At 38.8% G+C, this 20114-nt stretch overlaps 2 protein-coding genes across 2 annotated transcripts in view; one reads left to right on the plus strand and one right to left on the minus strand.

The window, feature by feature from the left end:
* pigk (phosphatidylinositol glycan anchor biosynthesis, class K) overlaps positions 1-6505 on the plus strand; it is a 41351-nt gene extending 34846 nt beyond the window's left edge. Inside the window, exon 11 of the mRNA XM_041992639.1 lies at positions 5096-6505. Coding sequence (XP_041848573.1) covers positions 5096-5212 — 117 coding nt within the window. The 3' untranslated portion in view covers positions 5213-6505. The remainder of the gene's footprint in view (positions 1-5095) is intronic.
* A 10365-nt stretch (positions 6506-16870) lies between these two features.
* The window catches only part of st6galnac5a (ST6 (alpha-N-acetyl-neuraminyl-2,3-beta-galactosyl-1,3)-N-acetylgalactosaminide alpha-2,6-sialyltransferase 5a), a 56430-nt gene continuing 53186 nt past the window's right edge, over positions 16871-20114 (minus strand). The window contains exon 5 of the mRNA XM_041992640.1: positions 16871-19590. Coding sequence (XP_041848574.1) covers positions 19341-19590 — 250 coding nt within the window. The 3' untranslated portion in view covers positions 16871-19340. The remainder of the gene's footprint in view (positions 19591-20114) is intronic.

Genomic DNA, 20114 nt, shown 5'->3' on the forward strand with positions numbered 1-20114 from the left:
TTTTGTTTTTTTTTTCCTGCATGAATAAGAACAATTTTAATACATTAAATATTATATAACCTTCTCCACCATTATCAGCTTTCCAAATATTGAGGCGTGGGCTTTAGTTGCCTTAAACCCTGTATTTTCTAGTGAGACATGTATGCCACCCTAAAAATGATCACAGATCCGTTCTGGCCACCTCACTGAAAATGTCCTGGTCCGGGGGTTTTATTGAAAACATTTAAGTCTGAGATAAATGACTGAATGGATAGATGGAGGCTGCTGTGGGTTCTTAAAATTAAGCTGAACTTTTCTTGAATCCTCACCCTGATCTTGATGAAACCCAGTGTCACAGGCCTACAAATGGTTATTTCAACCTCATGACCATCATTAGTGAGACTTTATTAAGCAGGAGTGTCCCATCACAAATATTTGCTATCCAGGTCAGTTTGGCAAAGCTATTAGTCAAGTTGTAAAAGCAGCTTGAGGACCACTTAGGGATGATGAAAATCTGAAAGGCTCAGAAAACATCCTATTATCACTTTATGTGCTTTTCACTTTGTCAGAGAATGACCTGCTACTGACTTAGAGATGCACTTATCGTAATGGCAAAACCCAAGGCCTTATTAGATGGATTCTCACATCCGTGTAAAACACTCAGTGACTCAGTGCCTGTCTCTTAGCCTGAATCAACTTACGGTCTCCTTTTCTAATCAGATTCTGTGGACATTTTGAGTTGATTGTCAGAAATATTATGAGAATATAGGCAGAATATTTAAGCTAACATCCATCACGGGAAAGCCTTTTTGAATTAGCAGCTCTTAACCTTGGACTTGCAGCCCTAAGTCTGTCCAACACTATGCCTGCCTTAGAGTTCAGGTCTGACATGAGCTGCCAATGCTCCTCTGTTTCTGCTTTTAGTATTCTGGATGGCTGTGGAACTCTATTGATTTGACTTGATTGAGCTGTTAAATAAATTTAGAGTCAGACGTAATCCAATTTTCCTGCTGTCCTCAGCCTCTCTACATTGGAAATTGGCAATGTCGTCACGCAACATGGAGTTGGGATTGAAGGGACAGCCTTGAGAAGATGCACAGGGCACAGAGGTTGCACATAGAGGCATGAGTACACTGGAGTTCACTTCCTGAAATTAACTGTCCTTTCACCAAGCGTTGTTAAACTAATAAGAAATTACATTAATTTTACCAGGTCAAGAAAGGAATATATGATAATACCTGCTCCACATGTTTTATAAATTGGGGCATCAACAGTTTTGGAAAAGTCTTTATCATTCATGTGGGTCAAGTTCATCATCCACCAGGCAGAGATGAGGCTGTTTTGTGTAGCAGGAGAACTGAAAAGCCTATTTCAGAAAGAGCCATTGTTTAGCTGTGATTTGATTGGCTAATGGACAGTCTGCTCAGTAGTGAGCAGGGAAATTAAAACTGAATATAACAGAGGTGTTCAAATGTTACAGTCTCAGTCATTGTGTGGTTTTAGCTGCCAGAGATAGATTTCACTGGCATTTGGTGCCTGGTGGGTGGTAATTTTAGACACTGGACTTATTCAGCACACACTTGAGAAGTGAATGTGCCAGTTTCATTTATATGTACTCACAAATATAGAGTCCATTCTGCATATGCCACTTCAGCAGTCTTTGCTTCATGTTTAAAGAGGAAATTCAGCTACATTCAGGGACTACTTATTTGAGTAAAATTGCAAGGCAACCGGACTCTTTCAGAACTTAAATAGTACCAGGGAGTCATCAGGATTAAAGGAAATATTCTGTCTGCATTATAATTTAATTAGCTTCATTCACTGCACTGATTATAATACAGGGATTATTGGTGATGCTCATATCTGCAAAATGTTTAGAGATTTGAAATAATGTTGTTTATTAGTGGAATTACCATGCAAAAAAAAAAAAACAAAAACAAAAAAAAAAAGACATTCTAACAAATCTATTTAAAACAGTCTTTCCACTTGGTGTGTCTCATAATTTAAAATAATAATAATAATAAAAATCAAGTGTGCTGTGTTAACCTGGCCTGGCCACAGCATGTTGTTCAAAATCATGTGATGGCATGGTGATATAAAGACTTAAGAGCAACGTATGCTACTACTAAGGCATGTTTTCCAGGGAAGGCTTTGTAAGACGATGCCAAATGGCCCTTCATCAGATTTTTACATTGAACTGAGGTACTTCCAAGGTGGATTTAAAATATTAAACATAATATCTCAAAATTCAGTTTTATCATATGAATTACTATTATTTAAAGTAAAGCACAATGATGATATTTTACTGGATTATAATGCTACTGACATCAGCACACACAACAAAATCAATAAATCTTTGTAGTTTATACTTAAAATCTTTGACATGAAAAATCATTTACCTAATATGGTCTATATTCATTTCCTCTGTAGGACTAATCACCTTGTCTAGAGCAGGGGTTCTGAACCTTTTTTACACCGGGGCCCAATTATTCCACTACAAAGTGGTCCGGGACCCTTTCAGAACATTTATTTTGGTTTAATTAATTTCACTCTTGGTATAATTTGTATTTAATAACTAAACCAAATCTGCTTGTTGTTTGACAAACCTTGTAAAATATCACGATATAAAAAAAAAAAAAAAAAAAAAAAAAAAAAAATGACATGAAATCATAAGATAATCACAGACATTTACATATCACATGTATGTGAAACTGCACATAAAACAAGACGCCCAAAAGGATAAAAATTCATGGAACAAAATGAGGTGCCTGCAAATACAAAATTAAAATCTCAAGTCAGGCTTTTAAACACAACATCTACTAAATATTAGATCTTAACAACAAATAAAAAAGTGAATAAGTAAAAAATGAAGGAACTTGAAAAAGATGGAAATTTGATCAATAAAATGATGCAGTGATAAAAATGCTTTCAAAATAAAAGATTCAAATTAAATAAATAAACAGTAAATTTATAGTTTATATATGTATTTAAATACAAAACATTTAATAAACTTAGAATAACTTTAAGAGTTGCCAGACATAACAGGTGGCCCATTTTCTGTTCGTTTTTTGTTTGTTTAAAATTCCACCGGCTTTCCCATGAGTGTTGGGTATTTGGTTGCTAGGTGCACAGTATTTTTACCTTTTAGGTGGGGGTTTGCCACCATTTTTTTCTTTGTTTTTTCTTTTTAAGTACCTCATAAGTTTTGCTACTGGCCAGTGGTTAGCTGAGTCGTCTTCTGCTTATTGGATTTTGTTGAACTGAGTGGTGGTGGTAATGTGCCTGTGTTACTGGATAGACTTGACCTTTACAGCAGGGTCTATTTTTCTAGTATTCTGTCAGCTTTCGCAGCAGCAGACATGGATGTTCTTCAGAAAAAGTAGTCATGGTAAAAAGAAAAAGACAAACCCTTTTAATTATAAGGTTTTTATATATTAGGACATTAAAAAATTAAAGTCCATAAAATCTTAAAATTAAATGAATACAGATTCAGGTGAATGGCAGCTGTTGCACCTTGTCACGATTTTTTTTAAGAAAAACCCTTATACCCTTACTGATTCTATCGGATTTAATAAGGTAAGTAGCAGCCAAGAAATGCTTATCAAACACATAATGATTAACTGGTCATCAGCAACAAGGCCATTTCCAAACAGATTGGTGTCTATTATGTGTAAAAAAAAAAAGATTCCTGTCAAATGGAAAACATTAAAACAGTTGCTAATCTTCCCAAGAGTAAAGTTTATCTCAAAGTCTGACCATGCAATGCAACCTGGACGCATCGGAGAAAACCTGAAAACTGTATGTCAGTTACCATGCTAAAAGATCAGTTCGTGATGGTACAATTAGAAAAAGACTGAACAAGAATGGCTTCTATTAGAGGTTTATCAGTGAAAAACATTTTTTCTCTAAAAGAAAAAAAAATGACGGCCTTCCTTAGCGTTGCAAAGTTTCAACTATGCAACACACAAGATTTCTGGCATAGCGTTGTTTGGACAGATGAGACCAAAGTAGAGATGTTAGTTTATAATCCACAGCACCACAGAAAAACAAAAATAGCATATCTGCACTAACACATCATACCAGCTGTCAAGCATGGTGGTGGAAGGGTAAGTATTTGGGCTTGTTCTGCAGCTACAGGACATGAACACCTTGCAGTCATTAAGTCACCATGAACTCATCTGTATGCCAAAAATCTTAAGATAGATGTGCATACATGCATGGTCACAAAATTAAATAAAATAAAGCAACAAAATTCAAACAAAACTGATAATGCCATACAGGAAATTATTATTTAAATATTTCTGTATTAAATCATTTTTTTTTTCACTCACTTCTTAATTTTTTCTGGTTTTTTATTTAATTTTAAATTATGATACAGTATCATATCAGGGTTTTCTGTTCATCTGAGGTTGTACCCGATGACTATCTTTTATATTTGATAGTTTTTATCATGGCTGTAGATGCACAACAAGAGCCTTAGTAGCACTGTGCACTCTTTTGAGCGCAGTGTTCCACCCTACAGTTTCCTGTGTACAGTAGGTTCTGGCTTTGAGGGATGCCTGAGCCGACTAGTGATTTCCCGATTGGAAGCTTGTATAGCGAGGGATAACTGAAATCTCTCACAGCCCATCTATGGCTTTGTCGCCAGCAAGTGGAGTTTAGAATTTTTTTTAGAGGTTAAATCTCATCTCTCTGCAGAATATTGCAGCCACATTAGCATATAAATGTGCTCCTTGTGAGATGCATGTTTAATACAAGCGAGATTTAAAAGTATAATCATACACAAAGTGATGATGTGGCAGTGAATGGGACAAACACAAGACAGGGGAGGTGTACTGATGAGCTCTACCACCCGCTTTCCTGTGTGAACTTTTGTGTTTGTGTGTACGAGACGGCAGATAGTGCACATAAAGTGTTTGAAGAGATAAAGTGAGTGTATGTGGGATTCTGTGCCTGCCTGCCTGTGTGAATGACAGAACAATCAGCAGTGGCCTCAACAGGAGAAATATACACACCATTACTAACCTGCAATCTCACCTCAACCCCCCTTCTGTTTTCCCTCTTCCTCACCCCCCCACCTCCCCTCGCCTTACCTCTACTCACTCACCCCCCACAGAAACCAAAGCAGAAAGACTGGCATCCTCCTGATGGCTTCATCCTGGGTCTATGGACTTTAATCCTGCTGGTGTTTTTCAAGACGTACGGTGTCAAGCATCTCAAACACATCTTCTGAGGATTCAGCATTTACCCTGCTGGACATACGAGGACAGAAAGCTGCAGTTTTTACTGAGGGGATTTTAGTTTTTTTTTTGGTGGGGTGGGGGTGGGGGGGAGGCAAACTTAATGGAGAGGCCTGCAACAACAACTATTGCAGTTTCTTGGAAAGTACATGAAACATTTGGTGCCTTTTTGCTGTTGAGATGATTGCTCTCTGCTGTTGGATGAAAACATTTTGTGTTCAGTTACAAATGTGCATCTTACATCCATTTTTCAACTATTTTATGTGTTTTGCAAGGACTCTAACTTCTATATTTATTTGTGTCCGATGTTCTGTTTTGGAAAACCATTCCTTTGTTGTTGTGTTGGTTTAAAATGCACTGAACTGAGCCTGCAGATAATTTAATTTATTTTGAGAGCATGTTGCTCTGCATATTTTAGCAGCAGCAGCCTATTTGTTTAAGTGCTGCTCAGAATGTCTGCTGGGTCAGAAAAAGAAGGCAAAATGAGAGTAGGCTGATTGCCTGTGAGTGGGCTGTGGAGAGATTACTATTTAATGTCTCCCTTGTCCGTATACGTTACACCTTTTGACCGTCGTATCAGTCTTATGAAGGATAACAATCGTACATAATCCCATCTCGTGTGATGGACCCATCCACTTTTCCATTCACTAAATTGCTCTCCCTGTGGAAACATCCATTAGCTCCCCAGCCGTTTTCACTGCTGATTGTATTGTGGGTGATGGACAGCTTTCTCCTGGCCATTCTGCGTCTAGTGTAGCAATAAGCAAGTGAAAACCTGGACAGCCATCGGCCTTCACAAATAATTCTCCTTTAAGCTTTGAGGTGTTTTCCTTTTTTTTTTATTTTATTTTATTTGATTTTCTCTCCACTTATAGCCTTTCTCACCTTGTGTAACCACTCTGCATTAGGCTCATTGTTGTTTGGGGGGGATGTGGGTGAGTGATGCTCGAGGAATATGGATTGAACCGATGGTAGTTTATCTTTTCTGCCTGGCGCAAGGGCCCGCCCATCCGCTGCCCGCTGCCAATCTTCCTCACGGCTGAAATGGAAAATGGATGGACTTGGAAATGAAACCATATGTATCGGAAGGCAGCTGCTGCGTCAGCTAATGTGTACCTTCTCTAATACATTATTTATGCAACACTTATTTCCTCTCCAGCTTGCTTATTTCCTGTAATCTTATTCTTCCTGCTTGCTTTTGTAATTTTATTTCCTCAGTTGGAGGATTTTGATGCCCTGATTTAAACATAAAACACCCAAAAGAATAAATCTACATCTTAAACTGCCTGATTTGTTTCTTGAACTTGTTTTAATTACTCTTGAATAGAATTACAGTGTGGAAAGACACTAGATCTGTTTTTATTTCAAGGTGTCAGATCTACTTTTGCTATTCCAAGTCTTGAAGGTGTGCTTTGCTGAAAATAGTCTCAGCTTGTATTTTGCTTCCACAAAGACATCATTTTATTCAGTGCAGTTTTTTTTCCTACTGGAAACATTTCCAACAGACCATGGAGGCTTTTAAATGCAGTTTCCTTTCTCTTCCACTCTTGTATTTCAAAAGATTGAGCAGCTGTTTAAGTCTCTACATACAGTCAGTGTGCAGGAGGCTTGCAGCAGAGACAATATAACTTGAAGCCACCGCATCTCGGATGGAATTGTTTGATCTTAAACCCACTCCTAAATGGATTCCATGTTCTTTATTTTTTCTTGTTTCTACTTCAGTACCTGCAGATGGAATTGAATACAGTCCGCCTCTCACTGAGCCGCTCCACTCTCCTGTCGCTATGGTTTCCCTATGCTAATAAATATCTTCTGTCTATCTGTGTCTGTCTTCTGTCACACCTGACTCATTGGAGAGAAACCAGTACAATATTGGAACATCTGTCTCCAAAGTCAGAGAGATTTCAGACTTAAGAGTTGGACAGGGTAATCTAAATACCTCTCATAGGTTGTTTAAGCCAGGAGGAGTGTGTTCATTTACCACTGAGTCCATAAACACTGACCTGTGATTTTTCTTTAGAAATGAAGCAGCTGCAACATTAGACCTATGTGGCAGCTTGCTAAATTTAAGGATTTACACACAAACACACACTGTTTATAGACATTATCTGACAAGTTGTCCAATGTTCACTGAAATGCAGAGTTTCCAGCTGCTTTCCTGTCAGCAAGTATGAAAAGTCTAGTATAACCAGGAATGATATTGTTAGATTTCTTTTCTGAAAAATATTAACCATTGCTCACATACTTGACTTTTTATATATAAGCACGCTGTTGCTAAAGCAGATCTTCTACCACCCCAAACTAAACAATGCTGTACAGTAGCAACAGCTCTGTTGTCTTCATCTCCAGCCGCAGCTGGAAAACCTTTTGCAGTATGTTGTCGGAGACCTGCAGCCGTTGAGGAAAGAAGAACCCTCAGCTTTCATAAACTTGACAAATGCAAGACATATGGTTTTGCATGTCTTTTTTTGTTCTGTTTTTTACTTCTTCATATGGGCATTCACTTTATGATCCAAGTTCTAGAACTTTTTTTTGGACAAACAATTCAGAAAAATTACGTTCACAAAAAATTGAAAAGTGACTTAATGAAAAGATAAATAATGTTTAAATGTTTTTGCACTTTGAGATACATCCTTTGTTTCCTACCTCTGCCTGGTTCCTACTTCAGATAGTTTAATAATTCCTCATTAAAAAAAAAGACCCATTCAAGCATCAAGTTTTTCCTCATGTTTTCCTCATCCCCAGCATGAAGTACAACTTAATCGTTTTATGGTTCACTTTTTTTAACAATAAAATGTATCACATCATAACATAAGTTTCACGATTTTAAAATAAAAAGTCATATTTCTCTTCTTTTTTTTTTTTTTGTAGTTGTGGTGGCAGCTCTACATTTCTGTAGTCAAGCAAAGTGGTGGAGGGGTAATGATTTGAGCTTGGTTTGCAAGCATAGGCACTCTTTATATACCATATTTTTGTAAGGATCAGTAAATGCAGCATGTATGTGTAAGCACAAGGACTGAGCACCTCTCTCTCTCCTGGCTACTACCTGGGCCTACCACTGGGCCCTAAATGCAAGCTAACAGCTGTGGACAATTGCTGATCAGTGCATCAACTGCCGGCACTATAAGAGCCTGCTCTACTTGTTTGTAGCAAAAACTAATCCAAGAACGACCAGAGGGGTATTGCACGAAACCAGAATAAAGAAATCCAGGATAATTAAGCAAGCCCAGCTTGACCTAGCTTGCGCGGCCTATCCTGGCTTAATTGGTTGCACGTTTGCTGAGCCAGGATGAGAAGGTGCGGCTAGGTTAAGCCAGGTGAAGATAGTTGGGATAAGTGCGTGTGCACGGCATACTGAAGCAGACCTCGCGATCGCTCACAGAATCACTGATGGGGAAATGGATAAAAGTCGCGCGTCCTACGTCACGGCCGCTGAACAACAGCTCCTGACGGAGTTCTCTGACGAAGTTAAGGATATTATAAGGAAAAGAGGCAATACCAATGCCATAAGTAAAGAACGCGAGAGAGCCTTGCAGACAATAGCCGACCGGCTCAATGCGTAAGTGGTCAAAAACTGTACAATTAATAAACAGTGCTCCACTGGAACTGTCATAATTAGGCTACAATTACAGGAGTTACTTTTCAAATCCACTAACTGTTGTATACTTTAAGAGTGACAAGCAGGTGCATGTTACTCAGGAAATGTAGAGTATGATTAGGTTCAAACAATTATCCACAATGTGCCATTTAATCTATTTTCCTCATGTAACGTTTTTATCTATTTTATCTTTCTGTCCTTCATAAAGGACTAACCTGTCTGGCCATAAAAGGACCTGGCAGCAAGAAAAAATTAAATATAAGAACATTTTGCAGGCTGGTAAGTGACTCCAAAGTAGATAACCATGAACAAATGAGGTGAATAGATGAGGTGTCTGCTGACATGTTCAATGTCTGTATGATTGTAGCAGTTAAAAAAAGGCCTATAGAACTGGCACAGGGGTCGGCCCACCAAGCCAGGATGTGACTCCAGCAGAGGAACTGGCACTCCATTTAAATAAAGGGAGGCCAGAGATGGAGGGGATCCAGGGAGAACTGACTCTGTCCCAGCCACAGAAACTGTCCGCTTCATACAAGGTACATCACGTACTGCAATTCTACTGCACATGGAACACAATCAAATATAATATAGTGTCTGACTTTGGATAACCTTGCAGTGTCTGGGAACACAATTACACTTTTGGAGCCACCAGAAGATGATCCGGTTAGTACATTGTATAGAAATCACAGGCTTGGTATGTTCTGTGAAATCTTAATCCAAGTCCTCTCGCTGCATGTATACGGCAGGAGGAAGGCACATCTGCAGCTGCAGAATGCACGTCTGCAGATGAGGAGGCTGTGTCAGTGGAGTCCAGAAGGCTTGAGGCATGTCAGTTTTATGGGATTGGCCTGCTTATTTATTCCATGAAGGATATGAAGTCAGTGATGTGGTGCTAATAGAAAATGTGTAGCAGGACCCGGATGCTGCACAGTCTCCTAAGCGGCCTGGTAACATTGTGAGTATTGGCTAAAGTACATCTACGTTATGCACAAATCCTGCTGTGCTAATTGACATTTCCTTTACAGACTTCACAAACTGTCAGAACGCTTTATTCAGGGCACCTGGAGACAGAGATAGAGCTGGCAGATGTTAAAAGCTGACTCAAAAAGAGCAAGCTCCAAGGAATGGAGCTGGATCTTGAGATTAAACGCCGGACACTCAGAAAACTGCTGGAAATCCAGTAACCGAAATCTGTATCTCTCAATGACATAGTCATCTCCAAAGGCCAGGGGATGTGAGCTGTCCCTGAAGACTCGTTCACGTCTGAATGCTCTTCTGAGGATGCGGGCTTCCTCGTCCAGCACAAAGGCAAGCCATTATGAAGAGGGAACAGGTGAAGGGGAGTTGGACATGAATATTCTACATTGTCACGGATTTCTTTGAATACACCTTTGTAACCTCATCCGCTGTGTTTTGTAATCTCAATTAATGCAATAAAACACATATTTATAAAACCTCTGACAGCAATTTGACGAGCAGTCCTCATGAGCATAGCAATATAACACTTGGCCTGATGAAATCATGCACTTATGACCAAGTTGATATTGTGTGATGAAATCGTGATCCTGTATTTAAATAAAATGACTAAAAAAAAAAAAAAAATTATACGCACTGCACTAGCACTACACGACAGCACCTGGGTCCAACTGGACTCAAAAGCGGTCTGACTAACACTTAATTATGACGTCCCATCTTGTTTGAATTCATGCTTGTGTTGTTCTTACTCTCAAATGTAAGTCGCTTTGGATAAAAGCATCTGCTAAATGACTGTAGAATAGAATAGAATAATAATACTACAACTCGAATCCATATAAAAAGGCTGTTGCAATTACGAACAGATTTCGATTAAATGTACAGTGACTGTATATGTAATATTTTAATACTTAGGAAGACCATGGACATGCTGTAAAACACATTAATTCCTCATAGAATTGACGTTGGACATGCAGGTGACTCGCTAGGATTAATCTTAGCCTTAGCAGTTAGCCTGGTCTGGAGCAGGCTAGCTGCAGCGGATAAATCACCACAGTAACTTGGCCGGGATTAGTTTGAGCTGCTTTCATGCAACTGACTTAGGGCTAAATTCAGCCAGGATAACCAACATATCCCGGCTTAATCGCTTATCTTGGTTTCGTGCAATACCCCTCAGGGCAGAGGTGGCAAGATGGCTAACTGGTAAAGTATGAACCAGATGTACAGTTATTGTGTGTATAGTTGTGCTGAGTGCGTTTAGTGGAAACCTGGAGTAGAGTCCTGGTGTATTCCAAGAGGCTGGTTGCTGTAAGTCCTGTCGCTCACTCTGGTCGCTACTGGTGAGGTTTGTTTATGCATGCATGCTCCCATTAATGTCTGTACCTTCATTTACAACTTGTTGCTGAAAATTGTCTTAACTTGTCTTGTCTTCTTTTATAGTGTCTCTCCTGCTGGACCAGTTTATGGCTGTATACCTGGTGGTTGTATTACTGTTAAACTGAACTAGTTTTTAGTATTAATTGCATGTGTTAGGATTTTTATTGCTGTGGTTTGTGAGAGTTTAGTGTATAAGCTAGTCACACTCATTGCAGGTTAGTCCGTTGCCATTGCGTGGTGTTAAGCAGGAGACAAATACTTTTTCTTGATCATTTAGTTGTCCCATCTTGCTCTGGCTTGCCTAGCTAGGTGTTCTGCCTAAAGGTTGTATTTTCAGGTGAACACGAGGGGGGGGGGGGGGGGGGGGGGGGGGGGGGCACTGCCCGCCTCGCTTCCCCTTACCAGGTGTTACAAATGTTCTGCATCATATTGTTCTAGTTCATAATGCAGAATTTATCCAGCATTATCTCACCACCTGTCTCCATGGTGAAATGTGTCATAAAACAACCAGATGTGGTGATTGAAGTTAGTTTTCATACATGTAGACAATTTAAGTGATTACCATGCTAAACACTTTTTTAAATAGAAGTAAATCTATGTGCAGCAGTAATACAATTCCTACAATGCAGGATCACCCAAAGTAAACTGATAAAAAATTATAATATAGAAATATTTGCTGTTTTTCTTCACTTTACAGTAGATCACTTTACCTGTAATGATCCAATATTTCAGAACATGTAGCCCTTAAAAAAAAAAAAAAAAAGGGCATTTGTGTAATGCCTTTTCCTGGCCTGTGCCCCTACCTAGTCCCACAGCAAAACTTTCCTAGACCTGCCTGCATAGCCGACTGTTATCCTCCCTCTAATCTAGATCGGGAGGATTATTAACAAAGTGCGCCGGACTCAAGAGTAGAGTAAAATGGATTTACGCACTCTGGGTATGTAAAGGAATACAAAGTCACAACAATGTGTCCTATAACAGGAATAAAGAACTCTACCGGCAGAAATCGGGTACAGTAAAATGTCTCTCACACAGCTGCCTCCAATGACAGTGATCACAGGTACTTAAGGGCGAGCAGTTCATCTGTATGGTCCGCTAGGTGGGTCCGGAACCCTTGTCAACCAATCCAGACGAAGGAGGAGGGAGCTTCAAACGTCGGTCCCCCAGCCAATCATGATGCACCAGGTTAACAGTCCTCTCATGGTCATCTTCAGGCCAATAGGCCAGGGGCCGTAACACCGAAGTATAAATCCTGTCTACCACCTGTCAACTACTGTGTTCCTGGTCCTGTTTGGATTTTTATCTCAGAACCTGTTAATTTCTCTCACCTTTCTAATGGTCCCCAAATGATCAGACCTGTGTCTCCAACAGCACCAATGATTAAGAAAAGACGTCCCCTTGCTTCCTTTGCTGTTTCACTCTCACTAGATGTCTGAACCTGATCTATCTTCATAGATGTGTGCACGGCTGTCTGATGACTGGAATATTTCATCACGTCAATATTAGACATGACACTAGAAAACCACATTAATACTGACAACGTATTGGAAATGAATGAAAATATCTAACTGAAATAGGCTGCTGATGATATTAACATTTTTCATTCTTCACCTATTTGTGATGGTGACATAGATCTGATTGACAAACTGTTAAATTTAGGTTACTATTGCTATTAAGTCTGAGGTAAGCATGTACATCATGCATAGGAAAAAAAACGTATACACACACACACACGTATGTGTGTGTGTGTGTATATATATCTATCTCTTTTTATAATCTTTTTAATATAAATAATCTTTTCTATAACTACAAATACATCTCAGCCTTAACCCCAGAGTTCTCAGAAAAGAGGCCAAATGGGCTGTTAGAGCTTAAGAAAGGTAAATCCTCCAATGACCACAATGCTTTTGACAGGCTTGTTTCTGCCTTCAAAGCAACTAGCAAACAGAGTATGTGGCTTAAAGGCCAGAACAGAATTATAAAAAGAAATGCTTATGGTGTTACCTTTGTGCTGTGCAGCTCAGCTAAACAACTCCGATCCTTTGGATGGAGCACATTTTACTGTAGCACCACTTTGTACCAGTATATGTACCATGACTCAGTTGTCATGGAGCCAACAAAAGAATAGAGGACAAAGCTGTGGCTGGCACCTACAGTGGCATACAAACAATCTGGCAACAGACCATAGAAACCAGTAGAAGTTCCTTAAAAGCACACAATAATGGCGGAAGCTCCTGGCAAGCAAACATTACCTGTGTCACCACCTCCCAAAGAAACCATACTCAGTAGTAAAGATACTAGATGCCTGTACAACAGTTTTTTGTAGTGTAGTGTAGTATTGATCTACAGGGGGACTATTGCTTTCACAGCTTGGGAAGAAGCTGTCTCGCTGTGTCTCTCTGAGTCTTTTTGTGGTGGTTTTAATGTTCCTGCACTGCTTTCCTGATGGAAGCGGTACAAACAGTGCATATATTATCATAAAACCTGGACGAAACCGCATTCATACTGTTTGGTAATCACAAAATAAATATACATGTACAAATGGCGATTAATGATTAATGTTAGAAGGAGTATGTAAAAGGTTCTTTAGTGTTATTTTTGACCAGCTGTGTTGGCTTTTCTCTTTTCTTTCTTTTTTATTCTTTGGAAATATTTTGTTTTACTGAGATAAAGAATAATTTTAACATTTGGTTCCTAAAAACCTATATCTAGAGCTCAAGTTGGAGATAGCAACCCTCTCTGATTGTTAAATACAGTCCAGCAACACACAGCAACTGTATTACTAGGTTAAACTTTAGGTGCCACCCAACAGAACTGTGTTCATCAATCACCAGGAATTTCCATAAGATTATCTTTATACTTTTTTCCTACCTTACCTATCCTGAGTTAGTTTCATCTCCTTATGTTTTGGCTTCTTTGATGATTTACTTCCTCACAAAGTTGCAATAAGTACAATTCTTCTCTTCTCAGATGTGCACCCTCAAAAATCTCACAAAACAAAATGCTCAGCTACTGCTTCCTCCTTTCTTCCACTTTGTTGCCCTCCCAACATTCCTCCGTGTTCCTTTCATGGCAGGAATTTGACTCTCCTGTGAGTACTTGTATGGCAAATTAATATAAATGGATCAGTCTGAGGTTCATTTAAAACCAAAAGAATTTTTAATTATGGATCTTTGTTATTGTTACACAGTAATCTTAAGGAAAGTGAACATCAAGGAAAGATTTGCCAGTTCCAGTGTATTTTCTGTTTTTTCACCTGTGTTTTGTTCTTGTTACATGACTATATGTCTCAATATTTCACACTGCTAGTCTGGCAAATAAAAGGCATTTGAAGATTTGAAGGAGAAAATTTCAAATTTTCTATTTATTTATTTATTAAATTTTTTTTTTAATCAGTTTTCTGTTTCTTAGATTTTTCTGAGACCAAATTAAATGATTTGGTCTCAGATGTTCTGCAAAGCATCAGTTCAACTTCAACAAAAAAGCCACAGGTTGAAACATATTTTCAAGACTTGACATTCCACTTCAGGCAAATTGGGCTCAGGCCTTCACAGCTGGGTCATATCTGGAAGATGAAAACAAATCTTTGCAACATTACAAAGCCAGCAGCACTGTGATCCAGGCTTCAGCTGTTTATGATGCAGGAAAGATAATCAGGTTCTCATTTCAGATGAGGAAAGGTAACCTAAAACATGCTCTTGTGGTGTGAGCACCTCTGACCCACAACATTTGTGATATCTATCTATCTATCTATCTATCTATCTATCTATCTATCTATCTATCTATCTATCTATCTATCTATCTATCTATCTATCTATCTATCTATCTATCTATCTATCTATCTATCTATCTATCTATCTATCTATCTATCTATCTATCTATCTATCTGTCTGTCTGTCTGTCTGTCTGTCTGTCTGTCTGTCTGTCCGTCTGTCCGTCTGTGGGAGAGGGAGCCAGGTTACACTGTGGACAGGTCACCTGTTAAGTAAATTCCAAAAATCTTTAGCATGTTTATAGCTCAGTATATTAATTGAGAAAAAAAATTCAGAGCACAACTTGGAAATGATTAACATCATTCCAGTGTCGATCTAGAGCTTTAAAGCAACACTACGAAAGTTTCTGACCTTAAAACTGCGCTTATGACTCATTAATTATGCACATTCCTGAAACCACTGTCACCCTGCAGCATCCCAGGGCTGAGAAACCTTACTTCACTTTTTCCAGCCCAGGGCATCACATGTCATCTTTGTTTTGCTTTAAAGCATCATGTCACATGCCAGCAACTAAATATCAAGAAGGCATTATCGGAGGAAGTGAGGAAAAGAAAGAGACAAAGAGACAGAGCAAGAGATAAGACAAGAGTCAACATTGGCCCAACTTTAACTGGCTGAAAAGGACTCAGAGAAAACACAGGATGCAAGATGGCCTTCATTAAGAGGTGCAAAACAAGAAAATCTGCTAAAGCCCAGTGGTGCCACTTTAATATATGTATGCATGTAGCTTAAAAGTGTTTTTATTTTATAACTTACTTGATTGTATTGCATTGAAAAAGCTTAATCCTTTGCAAGGCTGATGTTATTGACAAGGGCTTTAACCAGCTTGGTGTCTTTAACTTTTCATTTAGATCACCACTCTCACATCACTTCTTGCTCTAAAAATGCTGAATATTCAAAAACCTCTGCTAATCTGTTGGGTAATGCCAAGGCTACATCTATAGTTAATGTACATTCAGTTAATATCAATCAGATAAATTGTAAATGCTGACTTGGCATTCAGAAAACTCTAACAAAACTACAGCTATTGTAACAAAAATGTCTATGAACCTAAGTCAATTATTTATTTTTAATTGGTTAATCCATTTAACAATTCGTGTCACTTATCTGGGTCGTGTTAATTTAGGTAATTAATATAATTAGGAAATGTAAAAAATGGGATGTAGTGGAAAATAATAGTGACATATTTCTAGGTCGTGTCCTCTCTTCTGGCTTTCTGTCATACTTTTCATGTATTTTGAAATCCGTGTTAAAAGGTATTCTTTTGAATTTAAGACTTGTACGGCTTGTAAACTGTGTTTAAAAAAAATGTTTCAGGTCAAATAACAGATGGAAATAGATTTCATTTGCAGCCCTTGTCTCACTATATTAGTTACTGAGAAATTTGCAGCTGTTTTTCAGCCTTAATCATATTTGCACCATTTCATTTAGCCATTAATCATCCTTGATGCAAATGAAGGACATTTTATTGATCAGGTAAAGGATCTGCAGCCTAATAACCGAGGGGAGCTTTCCCTTGGCTATACATGATTTCCCTTTGTTACCTTGATCTATGTTCCTCACCTTCAGGCAGAAAGACATTTCAGTGCCATTAAAAAGCACAAAAAAATGCTCCAGTTCTGAACACAGTGAAGGATCTATTTGTAGCTCTTGGGAATAATGAGAGGGCCTTGTAGCTCTTCCTGTCTTTCATTATTATTTCAGTATGACACAGCCTGATGTCACCGCCAAATGGAAAGAGCAGGACTGAGAAGTAAAAAATTGGCAGCTGTCATGAGTCGAGGGTGAAGGTGTTCACTGGTTTCCCATCCTCCTTACAAACCTGTTTCAACACCATTTCAGGTTGCTGCTGTGAGTGAACGCAGAGGTAATCGTCTCATTATTACCTCTCTGTTAATGCCACATGCAGAGCCTAATGAATGCAAGACCACTGATAAAAAACATTTTATTTAATGGCGTGTTAATGACCCAGTGCAGACTAATGTCAGCTGAAGTGAGGCGTCAACAGAAAATTAATCAGGAAGAATAACTGACTCATTGCCTAGGTGTTCATGGACATAAATATTATTACATTTGACATTAATAAGACAATATTACATTTTACAGAGCATAGTCAGAGTAAAGACTCATGCCCTCTTTACATCCACCAAAACAATCACAGTACTAATCCAAAGTCTTAATTTTATCCAAACCTGAAGAAGTGCATGTTCTTCTTCAGGACTGAATCCTTTACTAGAGCTGGTAGTTCCAGATCTTATGAAAGAAATAAGCAACCAGATTTGTGAAAACAAAAGAATAAGGGGAAAAAAAGCCCTAAAGTTGCTAATCATGATCAAACCTGGCAACATGGGGTATTGGTCATAGCTTATTTCAATAATTTCTTTCTCCACTAACAACCTTATTAAGGTAATTACAAAATGATAAATGTGTCATGATTGTAACCAGTCTAACATCAGAAGATGGCTGTGCATGTAATCATAACCATTGTTTAAAGACATTTTGAATTTCTTTTTACATTGTGCTGAGAAGATTATCTTTCAAATTTATTCTGTAACTGTGTCAGATGCTATCAAATTATCCTTTTTTTCTATTGGTCTGACATTTTGGTATCTTGTCAGATTTATGTGCTGGAATATATCTTGGACATTTTCAAAAAATGACCCAGAGTCTAGAGGCAGTGGTACAAATGGTCTCATATTTCAGCTTTGAGTTTGTGCTAACCAGCTACAGACATGAGAAAAGTATTAATCCTTTCAGCTTATACTCAGCAAGCAAGAGAATGATTTTACTTTTAACACGTTGAACAACATAAGTTATTTATAAAGCTAGAATCTAAAAAATACCACAACTTTTTAATAGGTGTGAAGATTCGTCTTTTTTCTCAGATCTGTACAATTACTGACCACATCAGTTTATTTCCGGATTGCTGCTTTTAAAAAGAAAGCAGTCTGAAATGATCTCCTCTTTCCATTTAATCAACCATATACCAGCAGCTGCAGTCCTGAACAGCTTATCATGTTTAAATTTAGTCAAGAAATTAACACTTCAATACAGAATGGGTCATCATCAGTAGAAAAACCCATTTCTTCATCAGCAGCACTCTGAGCCAAGCCGCGGCTATTTATGATGTATGAGATGCAGTCATGTAGCATGAAACATGCTGTTGTGATGTATCTGACCCACAGTACCTGTCTTCTCATTACTAATGTTACAGGGATGCAGGCAAAATCAATAGAGACATAGCAGCAGGATGTATCATTAAGATAACTTTGTGTCTTATCACTCTTTCCTTACTGACACCTGGTTTTTATTCATGAGGACGGAGAAGAGGGGGAGTCCACATGTAGCCCATAAAACACAGTCCAGAGCCAGAGTGTCAGATCACATACTCATCAGTTAAACAAGAAAAAAAAAGCAGTATTCCTTGAAATGATGTCATTCCCCTGTGAGGTGGTTCAGGTTCACAGAAGAAGCTGATGAATATAGTAGGATGAATGCTGCTGCTGCACCCCTGCTCTCGATCTTCATCTTCTACTTGTCTTGTGTGACATGCCTGAGCTTTTACATGGAAATCCAGCTTGTGGTTAAATAAATCGCACTATTACCTGCTGACAGGCGCAACAAAGCCTTATGACATACACGTATGGGACTGAAAGAAGTGCACACACAAGATGAAATCAACCAGTAGCTGTTACACACCTGTCAATCATCTGGATGCTGCAGAGTTTGACTTGGATGAACTCACAATGCAAACATGTGAAAAGCGGTATAAATGAAAGTCGGGGAAGTGATTTATTTAACTGCTTTGAAAGGAATTGAGCCTTTGTTGCATGAGACAGGGGTCTACAGAATCTCATTCGACTCGACCCCCACAATCTTTGAAAACTACAGAAAAATCTAGTGTCTGAAGTGATAATTCACACAATCTAACTCAAGGTGCACCGTTATTTGTATTCATCTTGTTCTGCTTCCGGAGCTACACTGTTAAATTCAGGGATTTTAATGTTATATCTCTATGAGCTGTTGGCGGTGAATCCTTTGTACGGTGAAACCAAATTTAAGCTGGTATTCACTGTGATCCCTCCAGTGAAATAATGCGTACTCATTCACATATGCACAAAGACTAGCAGAGTCCACAGTTAAACACTGCATGCATGCACCAAGAGTGTATGATAACCTTGCCTTCACGTGTAACTCACTTAACAAGGTTTTCAAACAACTCTGAACTGGTTCACCTCAGTGAACTAAACACTGTCCAGCAGGATCAAGACTCAGTCCACATCTGTAATGTTTTTTCTTCTTTTGTCTTATTTCATTGTTTATTTTCTGGATTCAGTTGACCCTCAGTGCAAATGTTCCCATTCCTCAGTTTCTAAAGTCTTCAGTTCACCCCAACACCAGTCACGTCTTCTGGGGAGCCAGAGGGGTTGTCCGTTCCAGGGTCCAGTTGGCCGGGAGAGGTGGCGGGCTCCAGTCCGGCTGATAAAAGTGGATGTCAAACGTCCGTGCCCACTTGGCAAACACCCGCTTCTCTGTGATAAAGCGATGGTGGCTGCCTCGCCTCCCGCGCTCATGTGAAATGTACATGGCGCACTCATCTGGACCGCGAGGTTCGTAGTAGTGGTAAGGGACTGACTGGTGCTGAGGCTCCCTGCAAAGAGATGCAAAGAGAGGACAGACAGTTGACATTTAAAAGCACTTTAATGAGTCACTTGAGTTTCATGTGACACCATTAAATGTTTTTCATTTCAAGGTGAAGAAGAGAGGCTGATCTGCATATACTTGTCCGTCATTTGCAAGGTCTGTGTGGATCAATTAAGCTGGTTTAATAACTTTAAGTGCCAATAGTATCTTAGCATGAAATAAAAAAGCTAAATTGAAAAGAAAAGAAAACTGTCTTAGGAAGCAGCAGCTTCAGCTGAGCTTGAATAATTAAATGAGTTGGGTTTTTATATTACCATTTCATACACATACACCTAAAAAAGCTCTTCAATATAGCATTATATTTATATACATTAAATATAAAGTAGTATTCAGAAATAGCTGACTGAAAAAACTGTTTCCTGGATGTGATGCTGGATCTGACTCTATTCACTCAGGTTTCAGACTTTCCACAAAATGAATACTGAGGCGTTGGATGCAAATGAGCACATGACCAAACTGGGAAGATATTTC

Source organism: Melanotaenia boesemani, chromosome 8 (genome assembly GCF_017639745.1).
Source record: "Melanotaenia boesemani isolate fMelBoe1 chromosome 8, fMelBoe1.pri, whole genome shotgun sequence".
NCBI classification, from domain to species: domain Eukaryota; kingdom Metazoa; phylum Chordata; class Actinopteri; order Atheriniformes; family Melanotaeniidae; genus Melanotaenia; species Melanotaenia boesemani.